This window comes from Castor canadensis, chromosome 16 (genome assembly GCF_047511655.1).
Source record: "Castor canadensis chromosome 16, mCasCan1.hap1v2, whole genome shotgun sequence".
Taxonomy (NCBI): domain Eukaryota; kingdom Metazoa; phylum Chordata; class Mammalia; order Rodentia; family Castoridae; genus Castor; species Castor canadensis.
In genome coordinates, this window is record NC_133401.1 from 66,875,087 (window position 1) to 66,902,086 (window position 27,000).

Here is a 27,000-nt window from a genome sequence, read left to right on the forward strand (position 1 = left end):
CTGTCGCCCTCTACAGTTCACTCAGCGCGTCTTCTTTAGGCTGAGCCGAACATTCGTGCCTTAGACTTTTTTTTTTTTTTTTTCCGATACCGAGGTTTGAATTCAGGGTCTACACCTCAAGCCACTCCAGCAGACTTTTTTTGTGAAGGGTCATTTTGAGATAGGGTCTCAAGAACTATTTGCCCCGGTTGGCTTCGAACTGCAATCCTCCTGATCGCTGCCTCCTGAGTAGCTAAGGTTACAGAGGTGAGCCACCAGCACAAGGCACATTCCTTAGATTTTAAAATATTTTTTGGTTGTGATAAAATATACAAAAATAAAAATTTATCATTTTAACTTTTTTTTTTTTTTTTGGTGGGACTGGGGTTTAAACTCAGGGCTTTGCTTTGAAAAGCACATTTGAGCCATGCCTGCAGTCCATTTTGCTGTGGCTGATGTGAAGGTGGGGACTCAAGAACTATTTGCCTGGGCTGGCCTTGAACCTTAATCCTCCCGATCTCAGCCTCCCAAGTAGCTAGAATTACAGGTTATGAGCCACCAGGGCCCGGCCAAAACGGCATGCTCATTGAAGAACTGGACAGTGCTGGCACAGTTGGCCATCTTCATAGGGGAAAAAAATCCACAAAAGCTGGACTGTAACCTAGTTGTCCTCAATTGGGAGATGGGGAGGGTTTATCTCTTTAAGGTAAATGTCACTGGAAAAGTAATGCCACAAATGAGGGGTACTATTGGCATGTGATGCATAGAGACCAGCTGCCAGCGATGCTGCTAAGCATTCTACCATGCACAAGCAGCCCCGCCTGTAATCCCACAACTCAGGAGGCTGAGACAGGGAGATCAAGAGTTCAATGTCAGCGTGGGCCACATAGCTTGACCCTGGAGAGAGAAGACAGAGTGCTAGCTGGTACCAGTGACTCAGGCCTGTAATCCCAGCTACCCTCTCAAGGCTGAGACCCAGAGGATCAAGGCCAGCCCCGGCAAATAGATCATGACATTTCATCTCCAAAATAACCAGAATGAAATGAAATAGAGGTGAGGCTCAAGCAGTAGAGCACCTCCTTTACAAGTATGAAGCCCTGAGCTCAAACCCCAGTCCCTCTAAATGCAACAAAAAATGAGAGAGAGAATCACATGACCCCAAATGTCAATAGGGTCATGTTTGAAAAATTCAGCCCTGCCACTGGTAATCATCAAGGCAAAGAGGATAAGGCAGAAGAATCAGGAGTTCAAGGGCAGCCTGGGCTACAAGAAAAAGAAAACAAAAAACTCAGCCCTAAACCAACGCAAAACACCAAAATGCCTTTTTGACATTTTAAAGATTCACAATAAACATTTTAAAAGAAAACAATTAAAACAATAAAAGAAGGAAAAAGAAGATATTTATATAAACTAGGGTGGCAATAATACAAAACAAATAAACAAAAAAGAATCCCCCTTAAGCAAATCTGGAAAACAAGTAGCTAAAAAAAAAAAAAGGCGGCTACATTTGACTACACATTAAGTTTAGGCAGAAAGATATAATAAGAAAATGTAGAAGCTTACAATAGGCTGAAAATATTCATAAAAAATATGGAGGCACCAAGTCAAAATCCCTAATATGCAATACTATCTGCAAATTTTTAAAAAGACCAAAGGCCAGTAAGAAACTAAGTAGATATGTAAGTAGCCTAAAGCTTACAAACAATGGTTCAACCTCACAGGTATTCAGAGATGCAGATTAAAGCAACAGTAGGCATTGGCTGGCAAAGAAGAACTCATGTTCAAGTCCCTACCCCAATTCAAAATTCATAAAGTTCTGAAAAGCAGAAAGTTTTTTTTTTCATTTTGGAAATTAGGGGTCAATTCACTTAAGCAGCAAAACCTTAATCTGAGCCTGGCGCTGGTGGCTCACACCTGCAATCCTAGCTACTCAGGAGGCAGAGATCAGGAAGATCAAGGTGCGAAGCCAGCCTGGGCAAATAGTTCTCGAAAAAACCCTGCACAAAAAAGGGCTGGTGGAGTGGCTCAGGGTGTAGGCCCTGAGTTCAAACCCCAGCACCACAAAACAAAAAACAAAAAAACCTATCCTGTGAAATCATGTGAGGGTCTGTGCAATTTTGACTCGTCTTTACTGGTGAAAATATTCTAAATTTTTGCTACAGAACCATTAATTGCTGTGCATGATCTAGGCTGTTGCCCTAGATCCCCCGGGGATGTTTAAATTTTTTTCCTGGGTTGAAGGCCTGGCTGAAGTGGTAGAGCCCCAATACCACACACACAAAAAAAGAGATAGAAAAGAAAAATCCTAAAATCCAGAAAATTCTGCATTCTGAAACCTACTGGAAAATATGTTCTAGATCTGTAATTAGAGCCGAGCTCCAGTGGCTCATGCCTGTAATCCTAGCTACTCAGGAGATAGAGATCAGGAGGATTTTGGTTCAAAGCCAGTCTGGGCAAATAGTCCTCAAGACCCTATCTCAAAAATACACAATGCAAACAATATTTAAAAAGGACTAACAGGCTTAAGTGGTAGAACGCATATCTAAGCTTGAGGACCTGAGTTCAAGCCCTAGTACTGCCAAAAAAATTAATAAATAAAATTAAATCGGTAGTTAGCATTAATTTTTTTTTTTTTTTGCAGTACTGGGGTTTTGAACTCAGGGTCTACACCTTGTAGACCACCCCTTTTCTGTGATGGGCTTTTTCGAGATAGGGCTTCAAGAACTCTCTCTGGGCAGGCTTCAAATTGAGATCCTCCTGATCTCTGCCTCCTGAGTAGCTAGGATTACAGGTGTGAGCCACTGGTGCCCGGCTAGCATTAATATTTTGAAGAAGAGGGTATAGATCTGTCACCTGGCTTTCAGGGATTCGGTGACTTTTGAAATATTAAGTAAGATAGCTGTCTAAGCTTGCCTTGTATTACTGTAACAGAATAGTACAAACTGGGTAATTTATGAAAATTATGAATTTATGAGACCTACTTTCTCAATAATGAACCCACTTCTGAGATAACTTTAATCCATTCCTGAGGGCAGAGTTCACAGGACCGAATCCTTTTACAGGTACACCTCTCAATACTGTTGCACTGAGGATTAAGTCCCCAACACATGAACCTTCGGGGACACACTCAAACCATAGCAACAGGACTTTGCACTCCTATGATAAATCCTGTTTGGTCACCACAGCTTCATGTTTAAGCTTGGATTTGAAGGGGGAGGGGGAAGGAGGAGGTGAGTATGAGTGAAGTTAAACCATATGTATATGTGTATATATGTATGAAATAGCACATTGAAATCCACTAGAAATTTTTTTTAAAGGGGGGAGGAGAAAAAGGGGTTAAGAGTAATGTAGAGAAGGGCTGGTGGAGAGGCTCAAGTGGTAGAGTGCCTGCCTACCAAGCATAAAGCCCTGAGTTCAAACCCCAGTGCCACCAAAAAAAAAAAAAAAAAAAAAAACCCATAAATCCAAAGTGATTTGGGCCTGGCTGGAGAAGTGGCTCAAGTGAAGTGGTAGAGTGCCGGTCTAGTAAGCTTAAAGCCCTGAGTGCCACCAAAAAAAAGTAATGTAGATGGAGTGAGTTTGATCAAAGTACACTGTATGCATATGCATAAATTTCACAATGAGACCTCTTTATACAATCAATTTATGCTAAAGATTTTTTTTAATCTTGGGTTTGATTTGCTAATATTTTATTTTTATTTTCGTGGTACTGGAATTTGAACTCAGGGCCTTGTACTTGTTAGGCAGGCACTGTACCATTTGAGCCTTTCCACCAGTCCTGCTAACATTTTTATCAAGGACAGTTAGGACTAGAGCTGGGGATGTAACTCAGTGGTGGAGCATGTGTTCAGCCTGCCTAAGGCCCTGGATTTGATTCACACACACACACACACACACACACACACACACACATCCTCGGGCAACCAAGACGAGGGAAGGAGACTTTACAATGACTGGCTTAGACAATTCAGGATTTATCTCTGAACCAGGATAAGGACACCTTCTCTCAGAGTGAACCCAGTCACTGCTGACCCTGCTGTTGCCTTTTACTCTTGCTGCAGCTACTCTCTGTCGCTACTGCTGCTACAGACCCAATCAGCCACCAGTGTTAACTCTGCTCCTATGCCAAGGGCAGCCCCAGTCAATCAGTGTCAGCCCCAATTCCACTCCTGCTAATGGCTCCCACTGGGGAGAGAGCCACCTCCTGTCCCTTGGGGATGGATCCAGCTGTCTCCACCGCTGCTTCTCTTTTCTTCATTTACCAGCTCAGCTGCTCTACTATTGATGAAAATCAAAAGTGGGCAAGAAAGACCACCTGAGAGAAGTCTCTATTGAACATAATGTTCCAACACCAGGAGACAACACAGGAGGGTGTCTCCCAACCAACTCACAAAGTGAGCCAAGCAGCCTGCTTACATAGCCATAAAGGGGGTGTAACAATCGTGGCACAGTCTCTTATGCAAATGAAGGACTGTGTTTACCCCAATCACAGGTCTTCTGCTGAGCCATCAGGACAAGTGCGCCCCCTCTGTCCTGGGTGGAAATGGCTACAGGGTCATCTAGCACTCATCCAGGATTGTGATGGCAAAAAGTCCAGTGCAGGCTGTCTTCTGGGCCACTGCCTGCAGCAGGCAGATTGTACTTCAGCAGTAAGCTGTGGTTATCATGTAGCTTCCTCAAAGGAGTGTTCAAAGCAGCCAGGGCTGGTGTGAGGGTAGTCTGGCTGCCTGGCTGGCAGCCCTTTGCTCAAGGCAGCTGGGACCCCAGAGAAGGGTCTAACAGCTGTCAATTAGGGAGTCATATCACCCAACATATTAACACTTAAAGGAAAAAATAAATGGGGTGCTTATAATAAAGGTTTATCATTAACAATAACAGTATTCAGTAGCGTTCTAACAAAGCTTAACTCCTGCCTCAGTATCCCAGGGAGAGGTAGGTCCCTACCATCTGTTTCATTATCAAAACAGTGTGCAATGAACAAAAACCCAGGAGAGTCCACTATAGCCTGTAACTTTGGGCAGAGAGAGCACAATAAAGAGAAACAGGTTGGTCCTACTAAACAGTTAAGATACAGCCCTCTGTGCCAGAGCAGATAAGCCCACACAATCTTCAGCTCAACATGAAAATGGGGCATGCCAGCCTTGATTGGAGGGTACTTTCACCTGCCTTCTGCCATCCAGGAAATAAATTCTGAGTCAGGAGCTGGTAGTTCACGCCTGTAATCCTAGCTACCTGGGAGGCTGAGATCAGGAGGACCCTGGTTCTAGGCCAGCCCAGGGAAATAGTTCTTGAGATACCCCATCTCCAAAAATAGTAAGTGCAAAAATGAACTGGAGGTCTGTTTCAAGTGATGGAGTGCCTACTTTGCAAGCACAAAGCCCTGGGTTCATTCAACCTCAGTCCTACAAAAAAAAAAAAAAAAAAAAAAGGAAAGACAGGAAGACGGGTCCCACCGCCCAAGACATCTCATTATGTGTACGCCAATATTTCAAAACCAGAAAAAATATCTGAAATATTGCTGGTCCCAAGCATTTCAGATAAAGGATGCACACACTGCACCCTGATTTATTTCAGGATGGGGTAGGACTGCGGCAGTAACAACCCCACGCCTCAGTGGCTTAACACGATAAACTTTATTTCTCACTGCTTCACCATCAGGAGCCATCACTGCAGAGTTTAGAGGGTTTTTGTCCCAAAGTGACCATTACTGTCTGTCAACAGTTCATTAACCAAATAAGTCACATGGCCACACCTTTTTTCAAGAGGCCAAGAAATTAAACCTTCCCATAGGCCCAGAAGAAGAACTGGAAATACCACTAAACAATATGAATGAGCACCCTAGGTGGATTGTCACCTTTATTCATATGTACACATTAAAGAGGAAATGCCCTCTCGAAGTAAAAATCAAATGTGGTAGTCTTGTTAGATGCCATTTAGCCTTTGAACTATTTACAATGGTCAATATTGACCCAATCAATCCATCAAGAAATGATGGCAATGTCCCCAGAGAGGCTGGCCTAGTCAATGACACCCAAACTACACTAAAGCCCTTGCCTTTCTCACCTTCCACACCCTTCCTCCTAGGTTGTTCCCATTTGGGACTGTCTGTCAAATGACTAAACCTAATCTTTTGGCCCTGGGTTTGACAAATCTCATTAAATCTTTTTTTTTTTTTTTTTGGCAATACTGGAGTTTGAACTCAGGGCCTCACTCTTGCTAGGCACATGCTCTCACAGACTGAGCTACTCCTCCAACCCTTTTTTTTTTGTGTTAGGTATTTTGGAGCTACAGTCTTGTGAACTATTTGCCTGGACTGGCTTTGAACCCCGATCCTTCTGATCTCTGCCTCTTGAGTAGCTAGGATTAGAGGCATGAGCCACAGGCACCAGGCCACAAACCATTATTTTAGAGCTGAGTTTTTACTGAGTCAAGGAGTGTGAGTAAGGTAAGACCCTGGGCAAGTAGGAAAGATAAACTGAAGCCCACTGTCAGGTCCAAAGGCAGGACAAAAATCACAGGACTGGTAGGGGAGTGAGTAGATCAGGAGTACCTTCCAATTGAACAGGATGAACCGCCGTGGGGAGAGACAGCTGCGGGCTGGGGGGCGGGGGAGAACGGGGGACAGGAGGAGGGGTACCAAGGTCAGCGTGCAGATTGACTTCAAGGACTATTTCAAGGCCAGACTGCGTTGCTGGGTGCTTTACCGTCTCCTAGCAATCCTAAATCTCCAAGAAACAAGCCTAGAGGGTGCAGTCAGCGCTCCAGCGAGTGGACAGCGTGGAAGTGAACTTCAGATTACGTCCAAATCTAGTGCCCCTTCCACCACTGCAGTCTGAGAGCCGAGGGCACCTGGCCAAAAGGAACAGGGGAGTTGCAATCTCTAACAAAGAAGTTGGTCGCCACGTCCCAGCGTTGGACATAGAGAAGCACTAGGCCGCTGTCGAGACAGAAAGAGGAAGAGTAGGGAGAGGAGGAGAAGGAGGGGTCCAGAACTTCCAAGCCGCCTTAGGTGCCAGAAAAAGGAAGAAGCCACCCCTTCCGAAGCTGGAAACCGCTCTGACCTCTGTGGCCAGCAGGGGGCGCCAGATCCCGCGCTCCCGCCCGAACCCAGGAGCAGGCTGGACCGGGAGAGGTGGGAGCCCCGGAGAAGCGCAGTCTTTGTGCGTTGGTTGAAAAATATCTCTGTGGCATTGCATCAAGGCATGGTAAGAACTTCTGTTTTTCAGTTGACACCTTGCTCTTTAGATACTAAACATACGTGTTTATAGGCGTGTGTTATTTTAATCAAGTGCACACTCTGTGGGCTCATCTGACTCCGCAGGCTTCTGTGTGGAGCTGATTTAGGAGCTTAGGAGCCAAGGTCACAGGAAATGACCAGGAGAGGAGTTAGACCACGTGACTGCACCTTACCAACGTGGGCTGCCCTTGGTGTTGGCTGCTGAGTCTCAAGGACATTTTGGGGCACTCTGTGAAATTGTCACAGAACCATCCTACTGGGGCAGGAGACGAGGCATTTATCTGCTGGCTCCTGATCCCCTCCTCCAGCGCAGGTCTTAAGGGAGATTCCGTCCAGTGGCACCTGGGCATAGCTGGCAGACACCTGCACAGACTGGTCACCAAGTGAGGGCTAAAACACAGAAGGTCCTCAACTTACTTAGGGTAGTTCCACTTAGGATTCCTCCTCCTCCTCCTCCTCTTTTTCAGTCCTAGGGATGGAACCCAGGGCTAGGCAAGTGCTGTACCACTGAGCTACCTCCCCCAATCCCATCCACTTACAATTTTTTTAACTTTACAATGGTGCAAAAGCGACATGCGTTCAGTAGAAACTGTGCTGAGAAATTTGAATTTGGATCTCTTCTGGACTATGGCTCTGCAGTGTGATATTCTTTCTCTCCATGCCCCCCGCCCACTTCCAGTCAGCCACAGGACATTTAAGGGAAATAATTTGTGTTATACAGTGGTTATTCTTAGGGACATCCTATATTTCACTTCCATTCCATATGCAATAAATTGCAGGAGATATTCAACATTTTATTATAAAACAAGTTTTGCTAGGAAGACTCGCATTAATTATATGATTATTTTGAACCAGGTGCTGGTGGCTCACACCTGTAATCTTAGCTACTCAGGAGGCAGAGATTAGGAGGATCACGATTTGAAGCCAGCCCTGGACAAATAGTTGTCAAGACCCTATTTCAAAAAACCCTTCACAAAATGGGGCTGGTGGAGTGGCTCAAGGTGTAGACCCTGAGTTCAAAGCTCAGTTCGGCCAAAAAAAAAAAAAAAAGAAAAGAAATGGAAGCAGAGTATTAAAAAGGTATGTGTACATAAATATTCAAAGCAGCAATATTCATAATAGCCAAAAGGTGGAAGCAACTCTGGTGTCAATCAACAGATGAATGGATAAGCAAATGTGTGTATATATATATATTAAATATGCATACAGAATAGTATTCGGCCATTAAAAAGAACAAAATCCTGTCATTTGGGTCAAGGATGACTGGAGATCATTATGCTAAGTGAAATAAGCCAGACACAGAAAGGAATGGCTCAAGTGGTGGAGTACCTGCCTAGCAAGCATGAGGCCCTGAGTTCAGATCCCGGTACAACAAAAAATACACAAATACATAAATAACCAACACAAAAAGGGTTGGTGGCTGACTCAAGGGGTAGAGCACCCCTAAGTGCAAGACCCTGAGTTCAAACCCTGGTACTCCCCCCCAAAAAGAAAAGGATGAGAGAGTAAGATACATAATACTTACAAGGTTTTTTAAAATAATGATTGTCGTTTTTGGAGAATATAGTCTATCTAGTTGGAGAGTCCTTTCTCTTCTTGATTTTTATCAAATGATTTTTCTGTATTTAAGATTACCATGTGTTTTTTCCTTTAATCTCTTTATGTGGTATGTCATATTTATAGATTTTCTTATACTGATCATCTTTGTATTCCTAAGATAAACTCAAATTGAGGATGACAAATTGCCATTTTAATACACTGTACTAAGTTGAATTTTATTTGCTAATAATTGGTAGGGATTTTTGCATTTATCTCTGTTACTGAATTCCAATTCTTTTTTTTTTTTTTAAGAGGCATGAGGTTTGAACTCAGGGCCTTGTGCTGGCCAGGCAGGTGCTCTACCATTTGCGCCACTCTGCCATCCCTCCAATTCAATTCTTCATGATAAGGGTGACTGTGACATTCTTTTCCCCCAAAGCCTGGTTTGGCTATCAAGGTTACTTTGGATGTGAGTTGAGGAGTGTTGTTTCCTTTTCTGTTTTCCAGAAGAATTTGTTCTTTTATGGTTGGACTAATGCGTTCCTGCATAATTTAGTAGGACTTGCCTATGAAGCCATCTGGGCTTGGTGTTCTTTGTGAGGATGTTTTTAAATTACTAATTAAATCTCTTTAATGGTTACAAGGAAAATTCAAGTTTTGTTTTATTCTCTCCTTTAGAAAAAATTTGTTATGGAAAATATTAACCATGTACAAAATTAGAGAGAATTTTATAATGTACCCATCACCCTGTGTCTACAATTAACAATTTGTGACCAAATCTTTGCCATCTATACACCCACTCAATTCCTCCACTCATATTTTAGACTATTTGGAAGCGAGTTTCAGATATCGTGTCATTTTAGCTGTAAATATTCTGGTTGTATCTCTAAGAGACACTGATATGTTGTACCTACAATTTTTTTTTTTTCCTGTACTGGGGCTTGAACTCAGGGCCTACACCTTGAACCATTCCACCAGCCCTATTTTTGTGACTTTTTTTTTTTTTTGAGCTAGCATCTTGCAAACTATTTTTCCCAGCTGGCTTCGAACCACAATTCTCCTGATCTCTGCCTCCTGAGTAACTAGGATTACAGGCGTGAGCCATCAGGGCCTGACTATACCTATAAAAATTTAACAATACCGCAATGTATTTCTCACTGTTTTAATTGCTCAGAAATCCGAGATCAAGGTGCCAGCAGATTCAGTGTTTGGTGAGGGCCCATTTCTAGTTCATGGATGGGCTCTTGTTTTTGTTTTTTGTTTGTTTGTTTTTGAGTTCCCGGGATTAAACCCGGGGCCTTGTGCCTGCTAGGCAAGCACCCTACCACTGAGCTGTACCCCAGCCCCTCAGGGTTTTATAAAAGCACTAATCCTAGTCATGAGGGCTTCAGCCTTAACCTACTCACTTCCCGAAGGACCATCCACCCCCCCATTACCTTCTTCACCTTGGGGCTGAGGATTTTGACATACAAATTTGGGGAGGAGGACACATATTCAGAGAACAGCAGAATCCTGTTGGCTACAGAGAGGACCCTGCTTCTTACTTTGACTCAGTCCTGGCTGATTGCATCTAGATTAGACACGGACTAGTTGAAAACACACTGAGTAATTTGATGATACACGGCATTGTTAAATTTTCTTATGTGCAGGTCTGGGGAGAACAGCTCAGTGGTAAAATACTTGCCTCGAATGTGTTGAGGCCCTGGGTTTGATCCCCAGCACCACACACACACACACACACACACACACACACACACAAAATTGAGCCTGTAATCCTAGTTACTTGGGAGGCTGAGATCAGGAAGATCGTGGTTCCAGGCCAGCTCAGGCAAATAGTTCGTGACACCCCATCTCCAAAATAACCAGAGCAAAATGGACTGGAGGTGTGGCTCAAGCACTAGAGTACCTGCTTTGATGAAGCTCAGAGTTCAAACCTCAGTGCCACCAAAAAATTTCTTAATTTGGTGAAAATTATAATCTCCCCAAACCACAAAGCTCAACAAACAAGAAGGATGGCAAATATGAAGAAAATTTCACCAAAAGGAAATGAGCAACTTCCTTAGAACCAGTGACAAATAGACAACCTCAACAGCTTCAGGAGGGTGGCAGACTTGTCAGAAGGTACTGTGGCAACAAGTGAAAGTACACACACACACTCACACACACACACACACACACACAAAAGGTCAACTTATAATTCTGTAACCAGATAAAATATACTAATTTTTTTCTATGCTCAATATATTGGGGGGGATAAGAAAGCAGTAGGCACTGCTGTTCCTAAGGTGGCAGGGCCCAATGCTCCTGCTTTGTGGCTCCAGAGGCCAAGGCTTTGAGGCCACTCCTGTCCCCAGGGTTCCACACAGGCCCCTGCCTTACTCTATTTTCTGTTGCTATAACAAAACATCCAAGACTGGGTAATTAATAAAGAAAGGAAGTTTATTTGCACTCATGGTTCTGAAAGTCCAAGCTATGACACAGGCACCTGCTCACCTTCTGGTGAGGACCTCACTTTATGATAGAAAAGCTAAAGGGAAAATAGGCTCCTGCAAAACAGGCCAAGTAGAAGGGTAACCTACTTTATAAAAACCAGCTCTCATGATAACTAATCCAGTCCCAGGAGATTGAGAACTTGCTCCCCTGAGTGGCATTCATGTATTCTTGAGAGCCAAATACCTCCCACTAGGCCCCATCCCCTGACCCTGCAGCAATGAGGTCTGCTGGGAAATGGCCAGATTTAACCCATTGCAGCTCCCATCCTGCCTCGGCTTGGTCCTCCTTGTTTGCACAGTGCCTGGTGACCACTCTTGTGAGCCTTTGGGCCTTGCCACCGTCCATCCTGCCCTACATGGGACAGCGTGGTCACAGACATCTGTGTTAGTTAGTCCCTCTCTTGTTTTCCTAATTTATTTGCAGTGGTGGGGATGGAATCCAGGGCTTTGTGCCTGCTAGGCAAGTGTCCTACCACTGAGTTCCACCTCCAGTCCCTAGTCCCTGTGTTAGCTGTGTCTGAACATGAAAAAGCTGTTTCCCAGACTGATCCAAGCCAGGGGCGGTGGGGGTGGGTGGAGGGGAAGGCATTAGTGGTAGGAATGTCCTCAAGAGCATCATATGGACATTGAAAGAAACACTTGAGTATTGGAACTGGTGGAGAGGGAGGAGCCAGATTCTAGTGACCCTCAAAAGCCAATCAGAGCTAAGCAAGATTGGAACAGGAGAAGTAGCCAAATGAGGACAAGGCTATGAACGCTTTGCTCCCTGGCCGGACACAGAGTAAGCATGTGGCTTTCTGAAAAACAGGCCCAGCTATCTTCAGACAGCCCAGGACTGCTACAAAAGCCTGGCTGACCTAGGCCAATGCATTGGTCCTCCATGGGACCCAGGACCACTGCACGTGCTGGCTTGGCAGTCACACCTGTGCCTCTGCCCTTTTATCCCACATACATCTTGCAAGTATTTCTATCCCTAGATCTGTAGGCTCTGTTTTCTAGCCAGATACGCGTCTGCTTTTCCCTCTTAAGAGTTGTGCTTCTGGGGCAGGGGGCATGGCTCAAGTGGTAGAGTTCTTGTCTAGCAAGCGCAAGGCCCTGAGTTCAAACACCAGTACCACAAAAAAAAAATGAATGAGAGAGTTGTGCTTCTCAGGACTAACACGTAGCTCAGTGGTAGAGCGCATGCCTAGCATCCAGCATGTGCAAGGCCTTGGGATTGATCCCCAGCACTGCAAACACATATATGCTTCTTAAATCTTGGAAGCAAAAGAGCAGCCCTCGCCAGGCACTCAATCTGCCTACATCTTGATCTTCTGGAGACTTCTTAGTCTCCAGAACTGTAAGTAATAAACTTAAAAAAAAAAAAAGTTCTGCTGGATGTGGTGCTGCATAACTGTAATGCCAGTACTCAGGAAGCAGAGGCAGGAGGATCAGAAGTTCAAGTTCAGCCTGAGCTATATACAAGACTCTGTCTCAATGCTTGTAATCCTAGCTACTCAGGAGGCAGAGATCAGGAAGATCTAGTTTCGAAGCCAGCCCAGGCAAATAGTTCTCCAGATTCTGTCTCAAAAAATCCATCACAAAAAAAGGGCTAGTGGAGTGGCTCAAGATGTAGTCCCTGAGTTCAAACCCCAGTATGCAAAAAAAAAAACCAAAAAACTGTTTCTTGTACTTTTAACACAGGTTCAGCCTCTCTAATCTGAAATCCAAAATATTACAAAATCTGAAAGTTTTGAAGGCCAGCATGATGCTATCAGTGGAAAATTCACACTGCTTTGGTCCCCAAAAGGCCTATATGTTTGGTTGCCCGCCTGTGACAATTTGGGAGGCAGTAGAAACTTAAAGAGGTAGAACTTTTAATGGAAGAAAGTTAGGTCACTGGCAAGTATGCTGCCACAGGGGATATTAGGATGCCAGCCCCATTCTCTTTCTGCTTTGCTGCCTCTGTGAAGGAACAGATCTCTTCCTTCACGTACTCCCGCCACGATGTGCTTTGCTGCCACAGGCCCAAAGCAACTGAGTTTTGAGACAAGGTCTCACTAATTAGTCTAGGCTAGCCTTGAACTTGTGATCCTCCAGCCTCAGCCACCCAAGTGCTGGGATTATAGATGTGAACCACCAGGCCCAAATTTAATCTGGGTATTTTTGTCACAGCAGTAAAAAGCTGACTAACACACACATCCCTTGAAAATTGTTTCATGAACAAAGTAACTTAAAATATTGTATAAAATTACCTTCAGCCAATAAGCATAAGGTGTATATGAAATATAAATGAATCTGGTGTTTAGACTTGGGTCTCCTCACTAAGATAGCTCGTTGTGTATATGCATATAATCCAAAATTTTAAAAAACCCCAAAGATCTGAACCACTTCTGGTTCCAAATATCTCACATAAGGGCTCACGACTTGAATTCCATTCATCTCTGGCTGTTTTTACTGAACCTTGTCACAGTCCTAGGCCACTGGCACCTGTACTGGTGGGAGGTTGAGGTGCAGAGGGCGGCGGCCCTGACCTCATCACTACTAATTGTTGAGCTGCTTCCAACTCTGGAATCTGCTTCCAAAGGCTGTGAATTTAGTCTTTAGAGGAGAGCTCCCCATGAGTCATGCACACTGCTCTGGGCCTTACCCAATGTCCCCTACTGCTGCTGTCCTTGTGCAGCAAGGGCACAAGTGGCTGGGACTCTCTTCTCTCCACATTCACAAGTGCACAAGAAGTGTGGTGTGGGTATGTGTTTGCTTCAGTGCTAGGGACAGAACCCAGGACCTTGTGTAAGTCAGGCAAGCATTCCCCCACTGAGCTACAGCTCCTCTTTGTTGCCTTCTGAATTATAAGTATCGGATTCTAGATTCCTATCCCACTGATCTAGGGCTACATCCAGAACTAGCTGTCGTAGTTTGAGTTCCTAAAAAACAAAGTTTGACCCTAGAACTTGGGTGTAATTTATTGGTAGATCCCAGGAACCAGGTGAGAGGGGAAGAGTGACACAAGGTAGGACAATTCAATGGAGTGTCTTTTGGCATCTGTCCCCTACTAGCAGGAGGTTGCCCCCTATGGCCTTAACTCTTAGTACCAGGCTGTGCCCATGAGTTGAGCATGCCCTGGGAACTGAGGAGTAGGCTCTGATGCCGAAAGAGGAACCCACAGAAGACACTTGACAAAGGCACTGACCATACATAGACCATCCACAGTAGTTGCTGCCGGCTGATCAGATGTAACCAGCTCCCAGAGCACCTGCCACCTTTTCTGCCTCTGAGGGGGCCAGAACAATGACAATGGCAAAGGCTGAGTACTGTCTGCTCCCCTAGGATTCAGGTGCCTCTCTCTTGTGGTCCTTTCATTCTAAAGATATTTGGAGCTGGCCTAATAAGAATAAGAACTTTTTTACATGATGACAGAGGGAAACAAAAAAAGCCCTGTGGAGTTGACATTTTAGATGGGGAGACTGACAATACATGAACTATGGAACATGTCAAATGGTGATAGTGCCAGAAAACAAGCAGCAGGAAGAATATGTTTGGCTGGTTTGGTTGGGTGGGGCAGTTAGAGAGAAGGCATACTGCTATAAATAAGTGATTGGGGAACACCTCATTGAAGAGGTGACATTTAAGCAGATCTCTGGAAGAAGTGAGTGAAGAAGTCAGCAAGACCCTGAGAAGGCTTAAAGAAAATCAGAGGGCCAGACATGGTGGGGCATGCCTGTAATCCCAGCACTCAGGAGGCTGCAGCAGAAGAATCCAATCCTATATGTGGCCAGCATAGGGTACATAGAGACCGTGTCTCAGGAAAAAAACTAAAAAAAAAAAAAAAAGGTGGGGGATCAGAAGAGCAGCGGGGCTGGGGTGTAGCTCAGTGGTAGACTATGTGCTCAACATGTGAGAGACCCCAGGTCAATAACCAGAACCAAGGAGGAAAAAAAAAAAAGGAAAGGAAAAGAGAAAAGCATGGTGTGTTTCCAAGAGGAGGAGGTCAGCTGCATGAAATATGAAATGCTACTGCTGTGCCATGATGAGGACAGAATTGGCCAAAGGACTTAACGTAGAGGTCAACGCCATCCTTGACGAGGGCATGTTGGAATGAGTGAGAGGCGAGAAAAGCTGAAGGCTGAGAGGGCTTCAAAGCTAATATAGCCAGACAGGCTCACACCTGTAATCCCAGCTACTCAGGAGGCAGAGATTAGGAGGATCTTGGTTTGGAGCCAACCCAGGCAAATGGTTTAGAAGACCCTATCTTGCAAATAAACCCATCACAAAAAAGGGCCTGGAGGAGTGGCTCAAGGTGTAGACCCTGAGTCCAAACTCCACTACTGCAAAAAAAAAAAAAAAAGAAAAAAAAGAAAGAAAACAGTAAGGGGAGGCATCGGAGATGGTGACTCCAAGCAACTTCCAACTTCAGGGACTGCAATTACAAACAGGAGCCAAGGAGTGAGCCACTGGAAGGCAGATGGATCAGGAGAGGACTTTTCCCCACTGGGATCCCCACACTTGTTTCATCTTTCCTCTTCTGTAGACAAATGTGCAGACTTTTAATCACGCTCCTCCAAGCCCAAAAATATTTTTACCAAGCTCCATGCCCCAGCAGAGGAGAGGGATGGAGACAAGAAAGGGCAACTGGGGGGAGGGGGGAATGAACGTGATCAAAGTAATTAAATACATGAATGAAAGTGTCATAACGAAACCCATTATTTTTAATATAATATATTAATAAAAACAGAGAAAGGAAAAAATATTAAAAAGCTCTATTCCCAGAGTCTGGGGCTGCAGGAGGTGCCAGGCACAGTACTTTGTTCTTCTCTTTGCTCTCATGCTTTCCTGTCTGGGCAGGGGGTAGAGGAAGGGGAGTGAAATTCCAGAGCAGAAAGAACAAAGATATCTCAAAATATCGAGCCCCATTTAATTCGGGCCTTGCATCACTTGAAAGACCAATCAAACAGGACCCTGCTGGGCTGCTGCAGGCTGTGAGGCTCTACCTGTCTGGGCAGGGACTTTTCTCTTCCATAGTGCTTGTTTTCATGTAGTCTACTCAAAGCAACATTCTCCAAACTTTAAGCATTCTTGGATCACCTTTATTTATTTTGTGGTACTGGGGTTTGAACTCAGGGCCTGTACTTTGAGCCACCTCACCAGCCCTTTTTTTTTTTTAAATAGTGCTTCACAAACTATTTGCCTGGGGCTAGCATCGAACCTGCATCTTTCTGAACTCTGTCTCTTGAGTAGCTAGGATTACAAGCGTGTATAGGCTTCCGGCTACCTTTATGATTTTTGCTATTTAGCCATACCACATTTAACGTCTTCACACAGGCGCTCTCCTGCTTGAGCTATGGGTATGTGAAATACCATCCTTTCTTTTTATATGGTAAAATTCACCATTTTAAAGTGTACGATTCGGTGGTTTTTAGAGCATTCACAGTGTTGTCATTCCAAAACATTTTTCATCACCCCAAAAGAAAGCCCTATTAGTAAATCCCTCCCAATCCCTGGTAACCATTAATTAGATGTCTTTACGGATTTACCTCTTCTGGATATTTTATAAAAATTGAATAAATACGTACCCTTTGGATCTAACTTTCCTTCACTTAGTATTTTTCCCCATTTCTGCTACTTTTGTGCTTTTTCTAGTGTTTTGTTCAGAATATTTAAAAAATTAGTTTGGCGGTACTGGGATTTGAACTCAGTGCCTCACGCAAGTGCTCTACCAATTGAACCATGCCTCCCGCCCTTTTGCTTTAGTCATTTTTCTGATAGGGTCTCCTTCCCTTGCATACACCCCAGGACCTCCTACCTATGCTTTCCCCATGGCTGGGATCACAGTGACACCACCATGTCCCGTCTGGTTGACTTTTTTTTTTCCCCAGCTGGCTTCAAACCACTATCCTCCCAATCGCCCACTCCCGGGCAGCTGGGATTACAGCCACCGCGCCCGGCCAAATCTGCTATTTTAGGGGAGTATCTCCAAATTTGAATTTTTAATGTGGTATCTTAAATGTTGGCAACTAATTAAAAAAAAAAGCGTAGGTCAGACACATTTTCTACAGATAAAAGGAGGACAGTACAGAGACGATTCTCCAAAAAGCCACACAGGCAGGTGGGGGATGGCATCTTAGAGAAGTTTCGAGAAAACTTCGCTAAGGGACAGAAAACACAATTTCTAAGGGATGCCTAGGCCCTACCCCTCCTGCGCCCCGAGGCCCAGAGGACCAAGTGGAAAGTACAGCCTGGGGCTCTGCCCACCTCGCTCCCCATTCCCTAAGAGCCTCGAGGACTTAAGTGCCTCGGGGACTTCGTCCTCCTTTTCTTGGATGACCTGCAATCCGCCCCAACCCCGCCAGGAGACTGTCAGCTGCAGGCCAGGTTTCCCGGAGTGTCACACGCAGACCCTCCCGGGACCTCTGGGCCGGGTCAGGGTCATCAGCCACCCCCACACAGTGTCAGCCCCTAACGGCGCGCCGCCACCCGCACGCACGGCGCAGCCTAGACGCCCCAGCGATCGCGCCCCAGCTGGCGAAGGGCGGAAGTGCGCGTGCGCGGGACGAGCGAAGCGCGCGTGCGCGGCATGGGTTTTTATTTGCGTCACCGCGACTCCAGAGCGCGAGGCTGGATCATGAGCACGCCGCCGGCGCCTTCGCGCTTGCGCATCTTCCTCTGCCAGGCGCGCGCCGCGGCCGTCGGGCTGACCTCGGGGTCGAGCTTCTTCTCCAGCAGGCGCATGCGCGCCGTGGTCTCAGTGAGCATATCCATGAGCAGCTCTTGCTGCAGCTTCAGGTAGTTGTTCTCCTCCAACAGCACCTGACTCTTGGCTCGGTGCACCTGCGGCGGCTTCCAGCTCGCGATGGCCGGCGAGGGCAGCGGTGGCCGCGGCCGCGTCAGCTGGCACTCCGAGGCCCACCGGCCTCCGCGGAACACGAAGGCCTCGTCGCTGAGGCGCGTGCGCGGCGCGCCGTAGCTGAGGCCCAGCTCCGCCTGGCGCGTGCGGTGGTCCAGCAGGTAGAAGGTGGACATGGAGGAGATGCGGCGCAGTGGCGGCCGCCGTGGCGAGAATCGCCGCGAAAAGTGGTCAGCCCAGAATTGCCGCAGCTGCTCCCCCAGGCGGCTTGCGTGACTCGAAGCCAGACACTCGAAGGCCTCCAGGGCCAGCGATGGGTGGGCCTCGGAAGGCGCGCAGGTGGCAGGAGGGGCGCCGCAGGGTCGCAGGCCTTGCCTCCGGAGCCCTGGTGTCCTGAATGACGAAGGCGAGCCAGTGGCACTGCTGAGGAGCAAATGTTCGGGTGAGCAGCCTGCTCGCTGGAGGTTGAGCCTTGCAAACCGCGAGGCCGGTGGGCAATGGCTTTGACCTTGGACTGGCCCACCCCTGCACTATTGCTCTCTATCTCACGTACACCATCCTCCCCAAAGACTATTGTTTGGGTGTCAGCTCCTGGGTATAGAAATGCAGATGTAGGACTAGGACCCTGTTCTCAGGGCTGTAGCTGGACGGGGTCCTACGAAATAGCAGAAGAGGAGGCTGGAAGGGTGGACCTGGGCACGTTGAGGTGCTATGCAGGCAAGCTCAGCAGGTTACATAGAATTCATTCTGTGGGTAAGGGAACTGCTGAAGGATTCCCAACCCAGGGTTAGGTATGGACTCTGCAGAGGATCTAAGCCTACAACTTTTCTTGCTCTCATTCACTGGCACCTGCTCCCTGCCAAGCCTTGGTCTGAAGACTGAAGGGGGTGTGGGGGAAGCGGGTACCAGCACACAGCTTTTCACTGCCCCAAGTGTTCCTGGTCCAGCTGGGAAGACAGATGTGTACATAGATCACAGTCCAGTGGGGTTCATGACATTCTGGCCTATCCCTTGGCCTAGACCTATGCTTAGAGTTCAAGGAACAAGGATGTACACTCTAGACTTTTGTGTCAAGCTGGCCACACCCTCAAGGAATCTCAAGTCCAGATGATAGACAAGTCCATTCTACCTGCTTCTCTTCTACCCCTGGTAAATGCTAATTCTACTATATGAGAAAATTGGTGTCTTTAATTCCTCTTCTGCCCATGGAGGGTGAAGAGAGAAATAACAGGGCAGGGTTCTCTCCACTGTGCCTTTGTTAATTCCACAGTAATTCCTCCCATACAACTGGGCAGAGACTAGATGGTACCCGCCTTCTCCCACTCCACCTAGTTCAGGGAGGCCGTCTCTGGAAGCCAGCATCCAGGCCCACACTCAAGAGTTGCAACTCCCCAGAGAACTCATCCCCAACAATCCGCTACTTGTGTGCCTACCTGGAAGATGTGGTGGAGGTGCCAAGCTGCTGTCCCAAGCCTGGCCCCATCTCTGAACCACTAAGCTCCTGTGTACTGGCTATGACTCACGATGACAACCTCCTGTGTACTAGCTGTGACTCACAATGCCTCCAGGCCAGACCATCCCAGGATACAAGAAGTGCTGACTGCTGAACTATAATACAGACCCCAGGCTCTCCTCTGCATTTATGTAGTGAATTTATCGAGCACTTACTGTGTTCTAGGAAAATGAAAATGTTCCTTCAATAAACTTTTTTTGTTGTTGTTGAGATAGGATCACATTATGTAGCCCAGGCTGGTCTCCAATTCCTGGGCTAATGCCTCAATCTCCTGAGTAGGTTGTGCCCAGCTTAAACTGTCATTCTTGTCAGGGGAATGGGGTGCGAAGTAGTCATAAGCAGAGTCACACCTCCATCCCCAAGACTAAGTTATTATGATGACTGCGGCTGGAGGTATGGCTCAAGTGGCAGAACACTTGGCTACCATGTGTGAGGCTCTGAGTTCAATCCCGTGTACCACAAAAAAATTAAAATGAGTAAGACTGGCCGCTCCCTGTGCTCCCACCATTATACTTTATTTACTATGATATGATGCAGCCTGAAAGACCTCATTAGAGCCAGCAGATATCAAAACAATGTTCTTGGACCTCCAAAACTGTAAGCTCAGTAAACCTCTTTTAAAATATGAAGTACAAAGCCTCAAGCATTTTTTTCCTACAGCCTCAAGCATTTTGTTGGTGCAACCAAAAACAAACTTAATATGGGGAGTTAACAGGGCAGTTCCTCAGGAAGCTGACATGAGGTGTCTTGGGTAGACTCCCTTCAGCTTAAGATGAAAATTCTTGTTCAGGTTATGTAAGTGCTCTCAGGAGAAGGGAGTGAGGGAAGCAGGGCAGAGGAAAAACCAAGCTAAGCAAGAGTGTGGTTTTAGTGGAAATTAACTCCAATCTGATCCCACGGGGAACTCTAGAGTACATATTGCACCCTCCCCCTTCCCTCTCCACATTTTAGTTATCACCTGACAAAGCTCTTATGGGATGCATGTGCCACCAGTAATAAAGATCTGAGTGGGGTACTGACAGCATAGAGGAGGGAGGGAGAGAAAAGATAATTAAAATACAAATTACTAAATGGATAAGAATCTGATGGTGATATCTGAAGTGAAGAAAATAGGAAAATACAGAAAGTGACTCTGGGACAGAGTGAGGGGTAGGAACTAACTTAGGGTGCTTGGAAAAGGCACTTAACCACTCATGCTTGGACCTGAATGATGAAACCCCAGCCTGTTGAAGATCTTGGGGCTAGAGGCAGGAAGGAGGCAGACATGTTGCAAGGACAAGTGCCATATTTGGGACCATGGGAGGAAGTGAAGCCAGCCCTATTTGCCAAACCCACCCAGTTGACTGCCATCCTCTCTACTTGGCATTTTGGATCTCAAGGGCCCCTTCCCAGGGCGTCCTAGTTAACCCGTCTGCGTGGCTGTCAGAGGGGTCAGACCCAACTCCAGGAGAGACAAGGAATGACAGCAGGTGGCAGTGCCACCTGGCAATTTTTTCTGTAACTAGTTATTTTTCTTTTTCCTTTTTTTTTCAAGATGGGGTCTCCCTATGTTGTCTAGACTGGCCTTGAACTCCTGGACTCAAGTGATCTTCCTGCCTCAGCCTCTTGAATAGCTTGGAGCTATAAGCACACACTGTACCTGACTCTTTAACAGTTTTACTGAGATATAATTGCAAAGTAAACTACATATATTTATAATATACAATCTGATATGTTTTGATTATGTTATGTTACATCTGCAAAATCACGACGAAGATCTCCTTTATGTCCATATGTTTTTCTCTGCTGTCATCACTATAGCGTACATTTTTGAGAATTTTATATAAATGGAATTATTCAGTATGTACTTTTTTTGGGGGTCCCCATTGGCTTCTTTAAGCATAATTTAAGACTTCACACTTGCAAAGCAGACACACTAATGCTTGAGCCATACCTCTTCTTGAAGCATAATTATTTTAAGATTTATCCTTGTCACATTTGGTAACAATTCTTTCCATTTTATGTGTATATAGTGTTCCACACAATTTGTTTTTCTATTTACCTGTTGATGAAAATCTGGGTTCTTCCAGTTTGGGAGCAATTACAAGTAAAGCAGCTATTACATGTCTCTAACCAGTCTTTTGTGGACATATGAGTGCTTGCTTTTTTCCTCATTTTTCTTTTCTTCTACATAGGGATCTCCCTGTGTAGCCCAGATATGCCTTGAGCTTGAGATCCTCCTGCTTCAGCATCCCAAGTGCTGGGATTGCAGGCATGCGCCCCGATGCCTGGCTTGGATGTATGTTTTCATTTCTCTTGAATTAATACCTAGGCATGGAATAGCTGAGTCATAAGGCAGCTTGGGTTTGAACTCAGGGCCTACATCTTGAGCCAGCCATTTTTTTGAGATAGGGTTGCTTGAACTGTTTGCCTCAGACTGGCTTATGAACCTCAATCCTCCTGATCTCTGCCTCCTGAGTAACTAGAATTACAGGCGTGAGCCACTGGCACCTGACAACATCTGACTTTTTTATTCTTGCACTAGTGCCATAATTTTTTTTCAATTATTGTAGCTGATAATAAAAGCCTTATTATAAGACTCTTATAAGAGTCTTACAAGAGCTTATAAGAGTCTCTCAAACTATTTACTTGGGTTGGCTTCAAATGTGATCCTCCTAATCTCTGCCTGCTGAGTAGCTGGGATTACAGGTGTGAGCCAGTGGCACCCAGCTCCAACAATATTCCTTAAGATTGCTTATTGCTTTTCCTTCCTTCCTTCCTCCCTTCCTCCCTCCCTCCCTCCCTCCCTCCCCTCCCTTCCTTCTTCCTTCCTTCCTTCCTTCCCAGGGTCTTCCACATGCTAGGCAAGTTCTCTACCACTGAGCCACATCCCCAGCCTGCTTTGATTTCTAGGTCCATCCTATTTCCATATGAATTTTAGAATTAGAATGTCAGTTTCCACAAATAACCTCTCAGTCTTGCTGTTCAGAGCCCTTACCCTTGGGATGCTTGCATCCCTCAAAGGTTGTCTGAAAGACATAGAATTAGAGTCCAGGAATTGTAACCAAACCAGTGAGAGATGCATTCTCTTCCTGTTTGTCCAAATTGTCTGTATTTTTAAGGTAAATTTTCATTAACAGCCATATTTCAGGCAAATCATGGGTGACTACCAGGAATGGTATACAACTTTCTATTTCCCTTATTTGCAAAGATTACCAAAAAAAAGGGAAAAGCTACAAAACCCAAGCAAATCTCCTCCTTGCCCCTACTTTGGCAATGCTGAGGATGGAACCCAGGGTCTTGTACATGCTAGGTAAGCACTCTAGCACTGAGCTACATCCTCACTCCTTGGTTATTTGAGATAGGGCCTCAATATGTAGCCCAGACTGGCCTTACTCCTCAATCCTCCTGCCTCCACCAATCGAGTGCTGGGACTACAGATATGTACTACTACACCCTGCTCTAAGGAAATCTTCATCTGATGATTTGAAGAGGAAAATTTAAAGAGAGATGATAGTTAATTCCCATTTTTCAGATTAACTCTTAGACCTAGATTTTGGGGGAAATTTAAGGAAAACTGTACAATTCAGATTCAAAATAAGAGAAAACAATGTCTCTAGCAAAAACATACATGGAAAAAAGACAACCTCTTAAACAAATAGTTGCTGGGGAAACTGGTTATCTACATGCAGAAGATGGAAACTAGACCCGTCATCTCTCACCCTGTACAAAAATCAACTCCAAATGAATCAAAGCTAATCAGAGCTCTTAATGTAAGTCCTGAAACTTTGAAGCTACTACAGGAAAACACTAGAAGATACATGCAATGGCCATTATTTTCTGAATAGGACTCTAATTGCCCAGGAAATAAGAGCAAGAATAAGCAAATGGGACTACATCAAACAAAAAAGCTGCACAGCAAAGGAAACAATTACTAGAATCAAAAGACATCACACAGATTGGAAGAAAATCTTCAACAATTATTAAATAGATAATGGATTATATCCAGAATATACAAAGAACTAAAAAAAAAAAAAAAAGCAAAAGAACAAATAATCCAATTAATAAATGGGCAAATTAATTAAACATACGGTTCTCAGAAGAAGTACAAATGGCTGATAAATACATGAAGAAATAAATGTTTAACATCCTTTGCCAAAAAGGAAATACAGACCAAAATTACCCTGAGATTCCTTCTCATCCCATTCAGAATGGTTATTATCCAGCAAGCAAACAATAACAAAGGCTATCAGTGATTTTGGGTTGGGAGGAGGAACTCTCACACTCTGTTGGTGGGAAATGTGAACTAGTACAACCACTATGGAAATCAGGATGGAGGCCGTCAAGAAATGAAAAATAAACCAGGCACTGGTGGTTCACACTATAATCCTAGCTACTCAGGAGGCAGAGATCCTATCTCTGGGGTAAGATCCTGGGTTGAAGTCCCATACAGCAAAAATAAAAAGTTTCACTCCAAATAATACAGAAGACATAAAGTAACTATTATGAAAAGAGAAGCATATCTTACTCTGCACCTCCACTTCTCCTGCTGGGGATCAAACCCAGGGCCTCTCACAGCTTAGGCAAGCGCTCTGCCCCTGAGCCATACCCCTGGCCCTACTCTCCCTTTGTTGCAAGGTGCCTTTTTAGGAAACACCAACTTATCATCCACTTTGTACTAATTTCACTTAGGGTTTTGCTCCTTGGCCCATCTTTTGATCTTTCTCCTAGTGGTTGATGGGCTAGGGATGGCAGTTGCTCCTGCTCCCCCTCCTGCACTGCACCTACACTGCCCCAGCTCAGTGTTCCCTAAAACTAGTTCTGTGGATGTGCCTTAGAATCTGCAAGTACTAGATGAATAAAATGTTTCAATGTCATTTTATTTCAGAAAAAAATCTGATACTTGTGCTCTGGATAACTGCTTCATAATCAGGATGTGCTGCAGGACTTCAGAGCCCACATTTGGCTTTGAACTTGGAGGCTAATGAGAGACAGAGAGGCAGGCATGGAGTCCTGAGCACCTGAGCACCTCTGGGGAACGGAAGATTGCAGTCTTGTGAGAGTGAAAGGTGAACTGAGTATCTGCATCATACCACAGCACTCGCCAACTGAACTCCACAGTGTCTGCTCCTGGCAGGCCTTGGACCAGATCACAGGCCACACAGCACTTATTTTTCAGAAGACAGAAATGTTTTTTGTTGTCCTATGTAAATGGCAATTTGAGCCAGGTGCTGGCGGCTCATACCTGTAATCCTAGCTACTTGGGAGGCTGAGATCGGGAGGCCAGTCCTGGGCAAATAGTTCCGAGGCCCCATCTCCAAAATAACCAGAGGAAAATGGATTAGAGGAATGGCTCAAGTGATAGAGCTCCTGCTTTGCAAGTGCAAAGCCCTGAGTTCAAACCCCAGTCCCACCAAAAGAAAGAAAGTTAACTGGTTTGTTTTATATGTAAGTTTTTGTAAATGAATGAATTTATAGAGGGCTTATGTTTATACATTTTTAAATGAGATTATGTGGTGGTTAATCTTTAGCCTATTTATGCTTGGTTTATCCTGATTAATTTCTTTTTACCCTGGTAGGTGCCTGTTATTTCAATGAAAGCCTGAGGCATTCTGCAGAAAACAGAATCAGCTTCTGGGCTTTTGACTTCCAAAATAAACTCTGGGTAATTGTGAAAGCCTGACTTATCCTTTCAATTTTTTTGTTTGGAACTTTAAACTTTTAAAAAGTTGTAAACTTAAAAATTGTACAAAGAATACCTGAATACCCACTATCCAGATTTCTCTACCATCAGCACTTCACCCTCTTTGCCTTATTTCTGAACCATTTATATACATCATAGCCTGTTACCCCTAAATACTTCAGTATGTATTCTCTTACACAACCCCAGTATAGTCAACAACTCCACAGATTGGCTCTTAATGTCAACTTCAGGACCATGCAACTATCCTGTTCCTTAACAAAACCTCCCCAGATTTAGCATTCCTCAATGATTCTTGCCTGCTCCAATCTTTATTTCTTCCATTCTTTTATACATGTGTGTGTATTGGCAGTACTAGGGTTTGAACTCAGGGCCTCATGCTTGCTAGGCAGGTGCTCTTAGCACTTGAGCCAGTCTGCCAGCCCCATTCTTTCATTCTTGAGCAAGCTAGGCAATCACTCTGCCACTGAGCTATGTCTGTAGATGCTTGATCCAGTCTTTACATGATGGTGACAAAATGATGTTTTTCCAGCTCCAGCACTGACTTCCTATTTGCCACTTGCCTCCCAGCATTGTACTATAAACAAGAAATCTCCTTTATTCAATTATTATTTTTGGTGGTACTGGGGTTTGAGTTCAGGTACTCACACTTGCTAGAAAGACACTCTACCACTTAATGTCTTTCTTTTTTTTTTTTTTGGTACTGAGGTTTGAACTCAGGGCCACACCTTGAGCCTCTCCATGAGCCCTTTTTTGTGATGGGTTTTTTCAAGATAGGGTTTGTGAACTATTTGCCTGAGCTGGCTTTGAACCTCCTAACCTCTGCCTCCTGAGTAGCTAGGATTACAGGTGTAAGCCAAGCCACCTGTGTGCTGCCACCAGTGTGCAGCATTTTTTTTTGATGGTACTGGGATTTGAACCCAAGGCCACAGGTGCTCTTAGCCACTTGAGCCACTCTGCCAGCACAATTTCTATTTTTTGATGGCTTATAATTCATTTAATTATTTTGATTCTCAACTGGCTGGTTCCTCCCGAAGAAATTATGACATGACCTTTTGCAGTATGGTTTGGGCATTGTTTTTTGTTTATTTGTTTGTTGTTGTCTTGACAAAGGGTACTCTGTAGCCCAGGCTGATCTTAAACTTGTGATCCTCCTGCCTCAGCCTCCTGAGCGCAGGAATTACAGGGCTGTACCAGCAGCACTGAGGTTTTGAAAGATTCCCAGTCAATGCTGACTTGCCGGCAAGACAAACAACCTTTGCAATGTAAAATAGAGACCAAGAAAAGCAAGCAGAAAAAAAGCAGCTTAAAGCAAACAGAAACTAGGCACTGGTGGCTCACACCTGTAATCCTAGATACTCAAGAGGCAGAGATCAGGAGGATCACAGTTCAAAACCAGCCTGGGCAAATAGTTTGTAAGACCTATCTTGAAAAAACCCACCACAAAAAAGGGATGGTGGAGTGGCTCAAGGTATAGGCCCTGAGTTCAAATCCCAGTACTGCAAACAAAAAAAATTAAAAATGAATAAGCAAACAGAAAACAGAGGGAAAAAACCTTAAACTGAGTATGTGAGTGTGGCAGTTTGGCAGAATGAGATGGGCAAATCCTCTCCCCAGAAAACTCTTACTACAAGTATAAAGATGGAGAAAACTTAAAAAAAAAAAAAGACACTTAGGACTCTGAAAATTGACCAAAAACAAATGAGAATTTGCAAAGTGTTTGTTTATGAAAAGCTG

The 27,000-nt window shown here is 44.9% G+C and overlaps 1 protein-coding gene and 1 long non-coding RNA gene across 2 annotated transcripts; one reads left to right on the forward strand and one right to left on the reverse strand.

The window, feature by feature from the left end:
• LOC141417964 (uncharacterized) lies at window positions 1–25,239 on the forward strand. Its single transcript, XR_012442563.1, has 2 exons — window positions 1–7,184; window positions 24,451–25,239. It is a non-coding gene; the product is annotated as an uncharacterized lncRNA (long non-coding RNA).
• On the reverse strand, window positions 17,818–18,332 carry Cby3 (chibby family member 3). The gene has a single exon (XM_020164221.2). The coding sequence runs from the start codon at window positions 18,244–18,246 to the stop codon at window positions 17,818–17,820; it is 429 nt and encodes a 142-aa protein (XP_020019810.2). The 5' UTR covers window positions 18,247–18,332.
• Window positions 25,240–27,000: the final 1,761 nt, after the last annotated feature.

Bases quoted from the DNA above. Each gene is read 5' to 3' on its own strand.
- Cby3 (XM_020164221.2), bottom strand. From the start codon at position 18,246: ATGTCCACCTTCTACCTGCTGGACCACCGCACGCGCCAGGCGGAGCTG.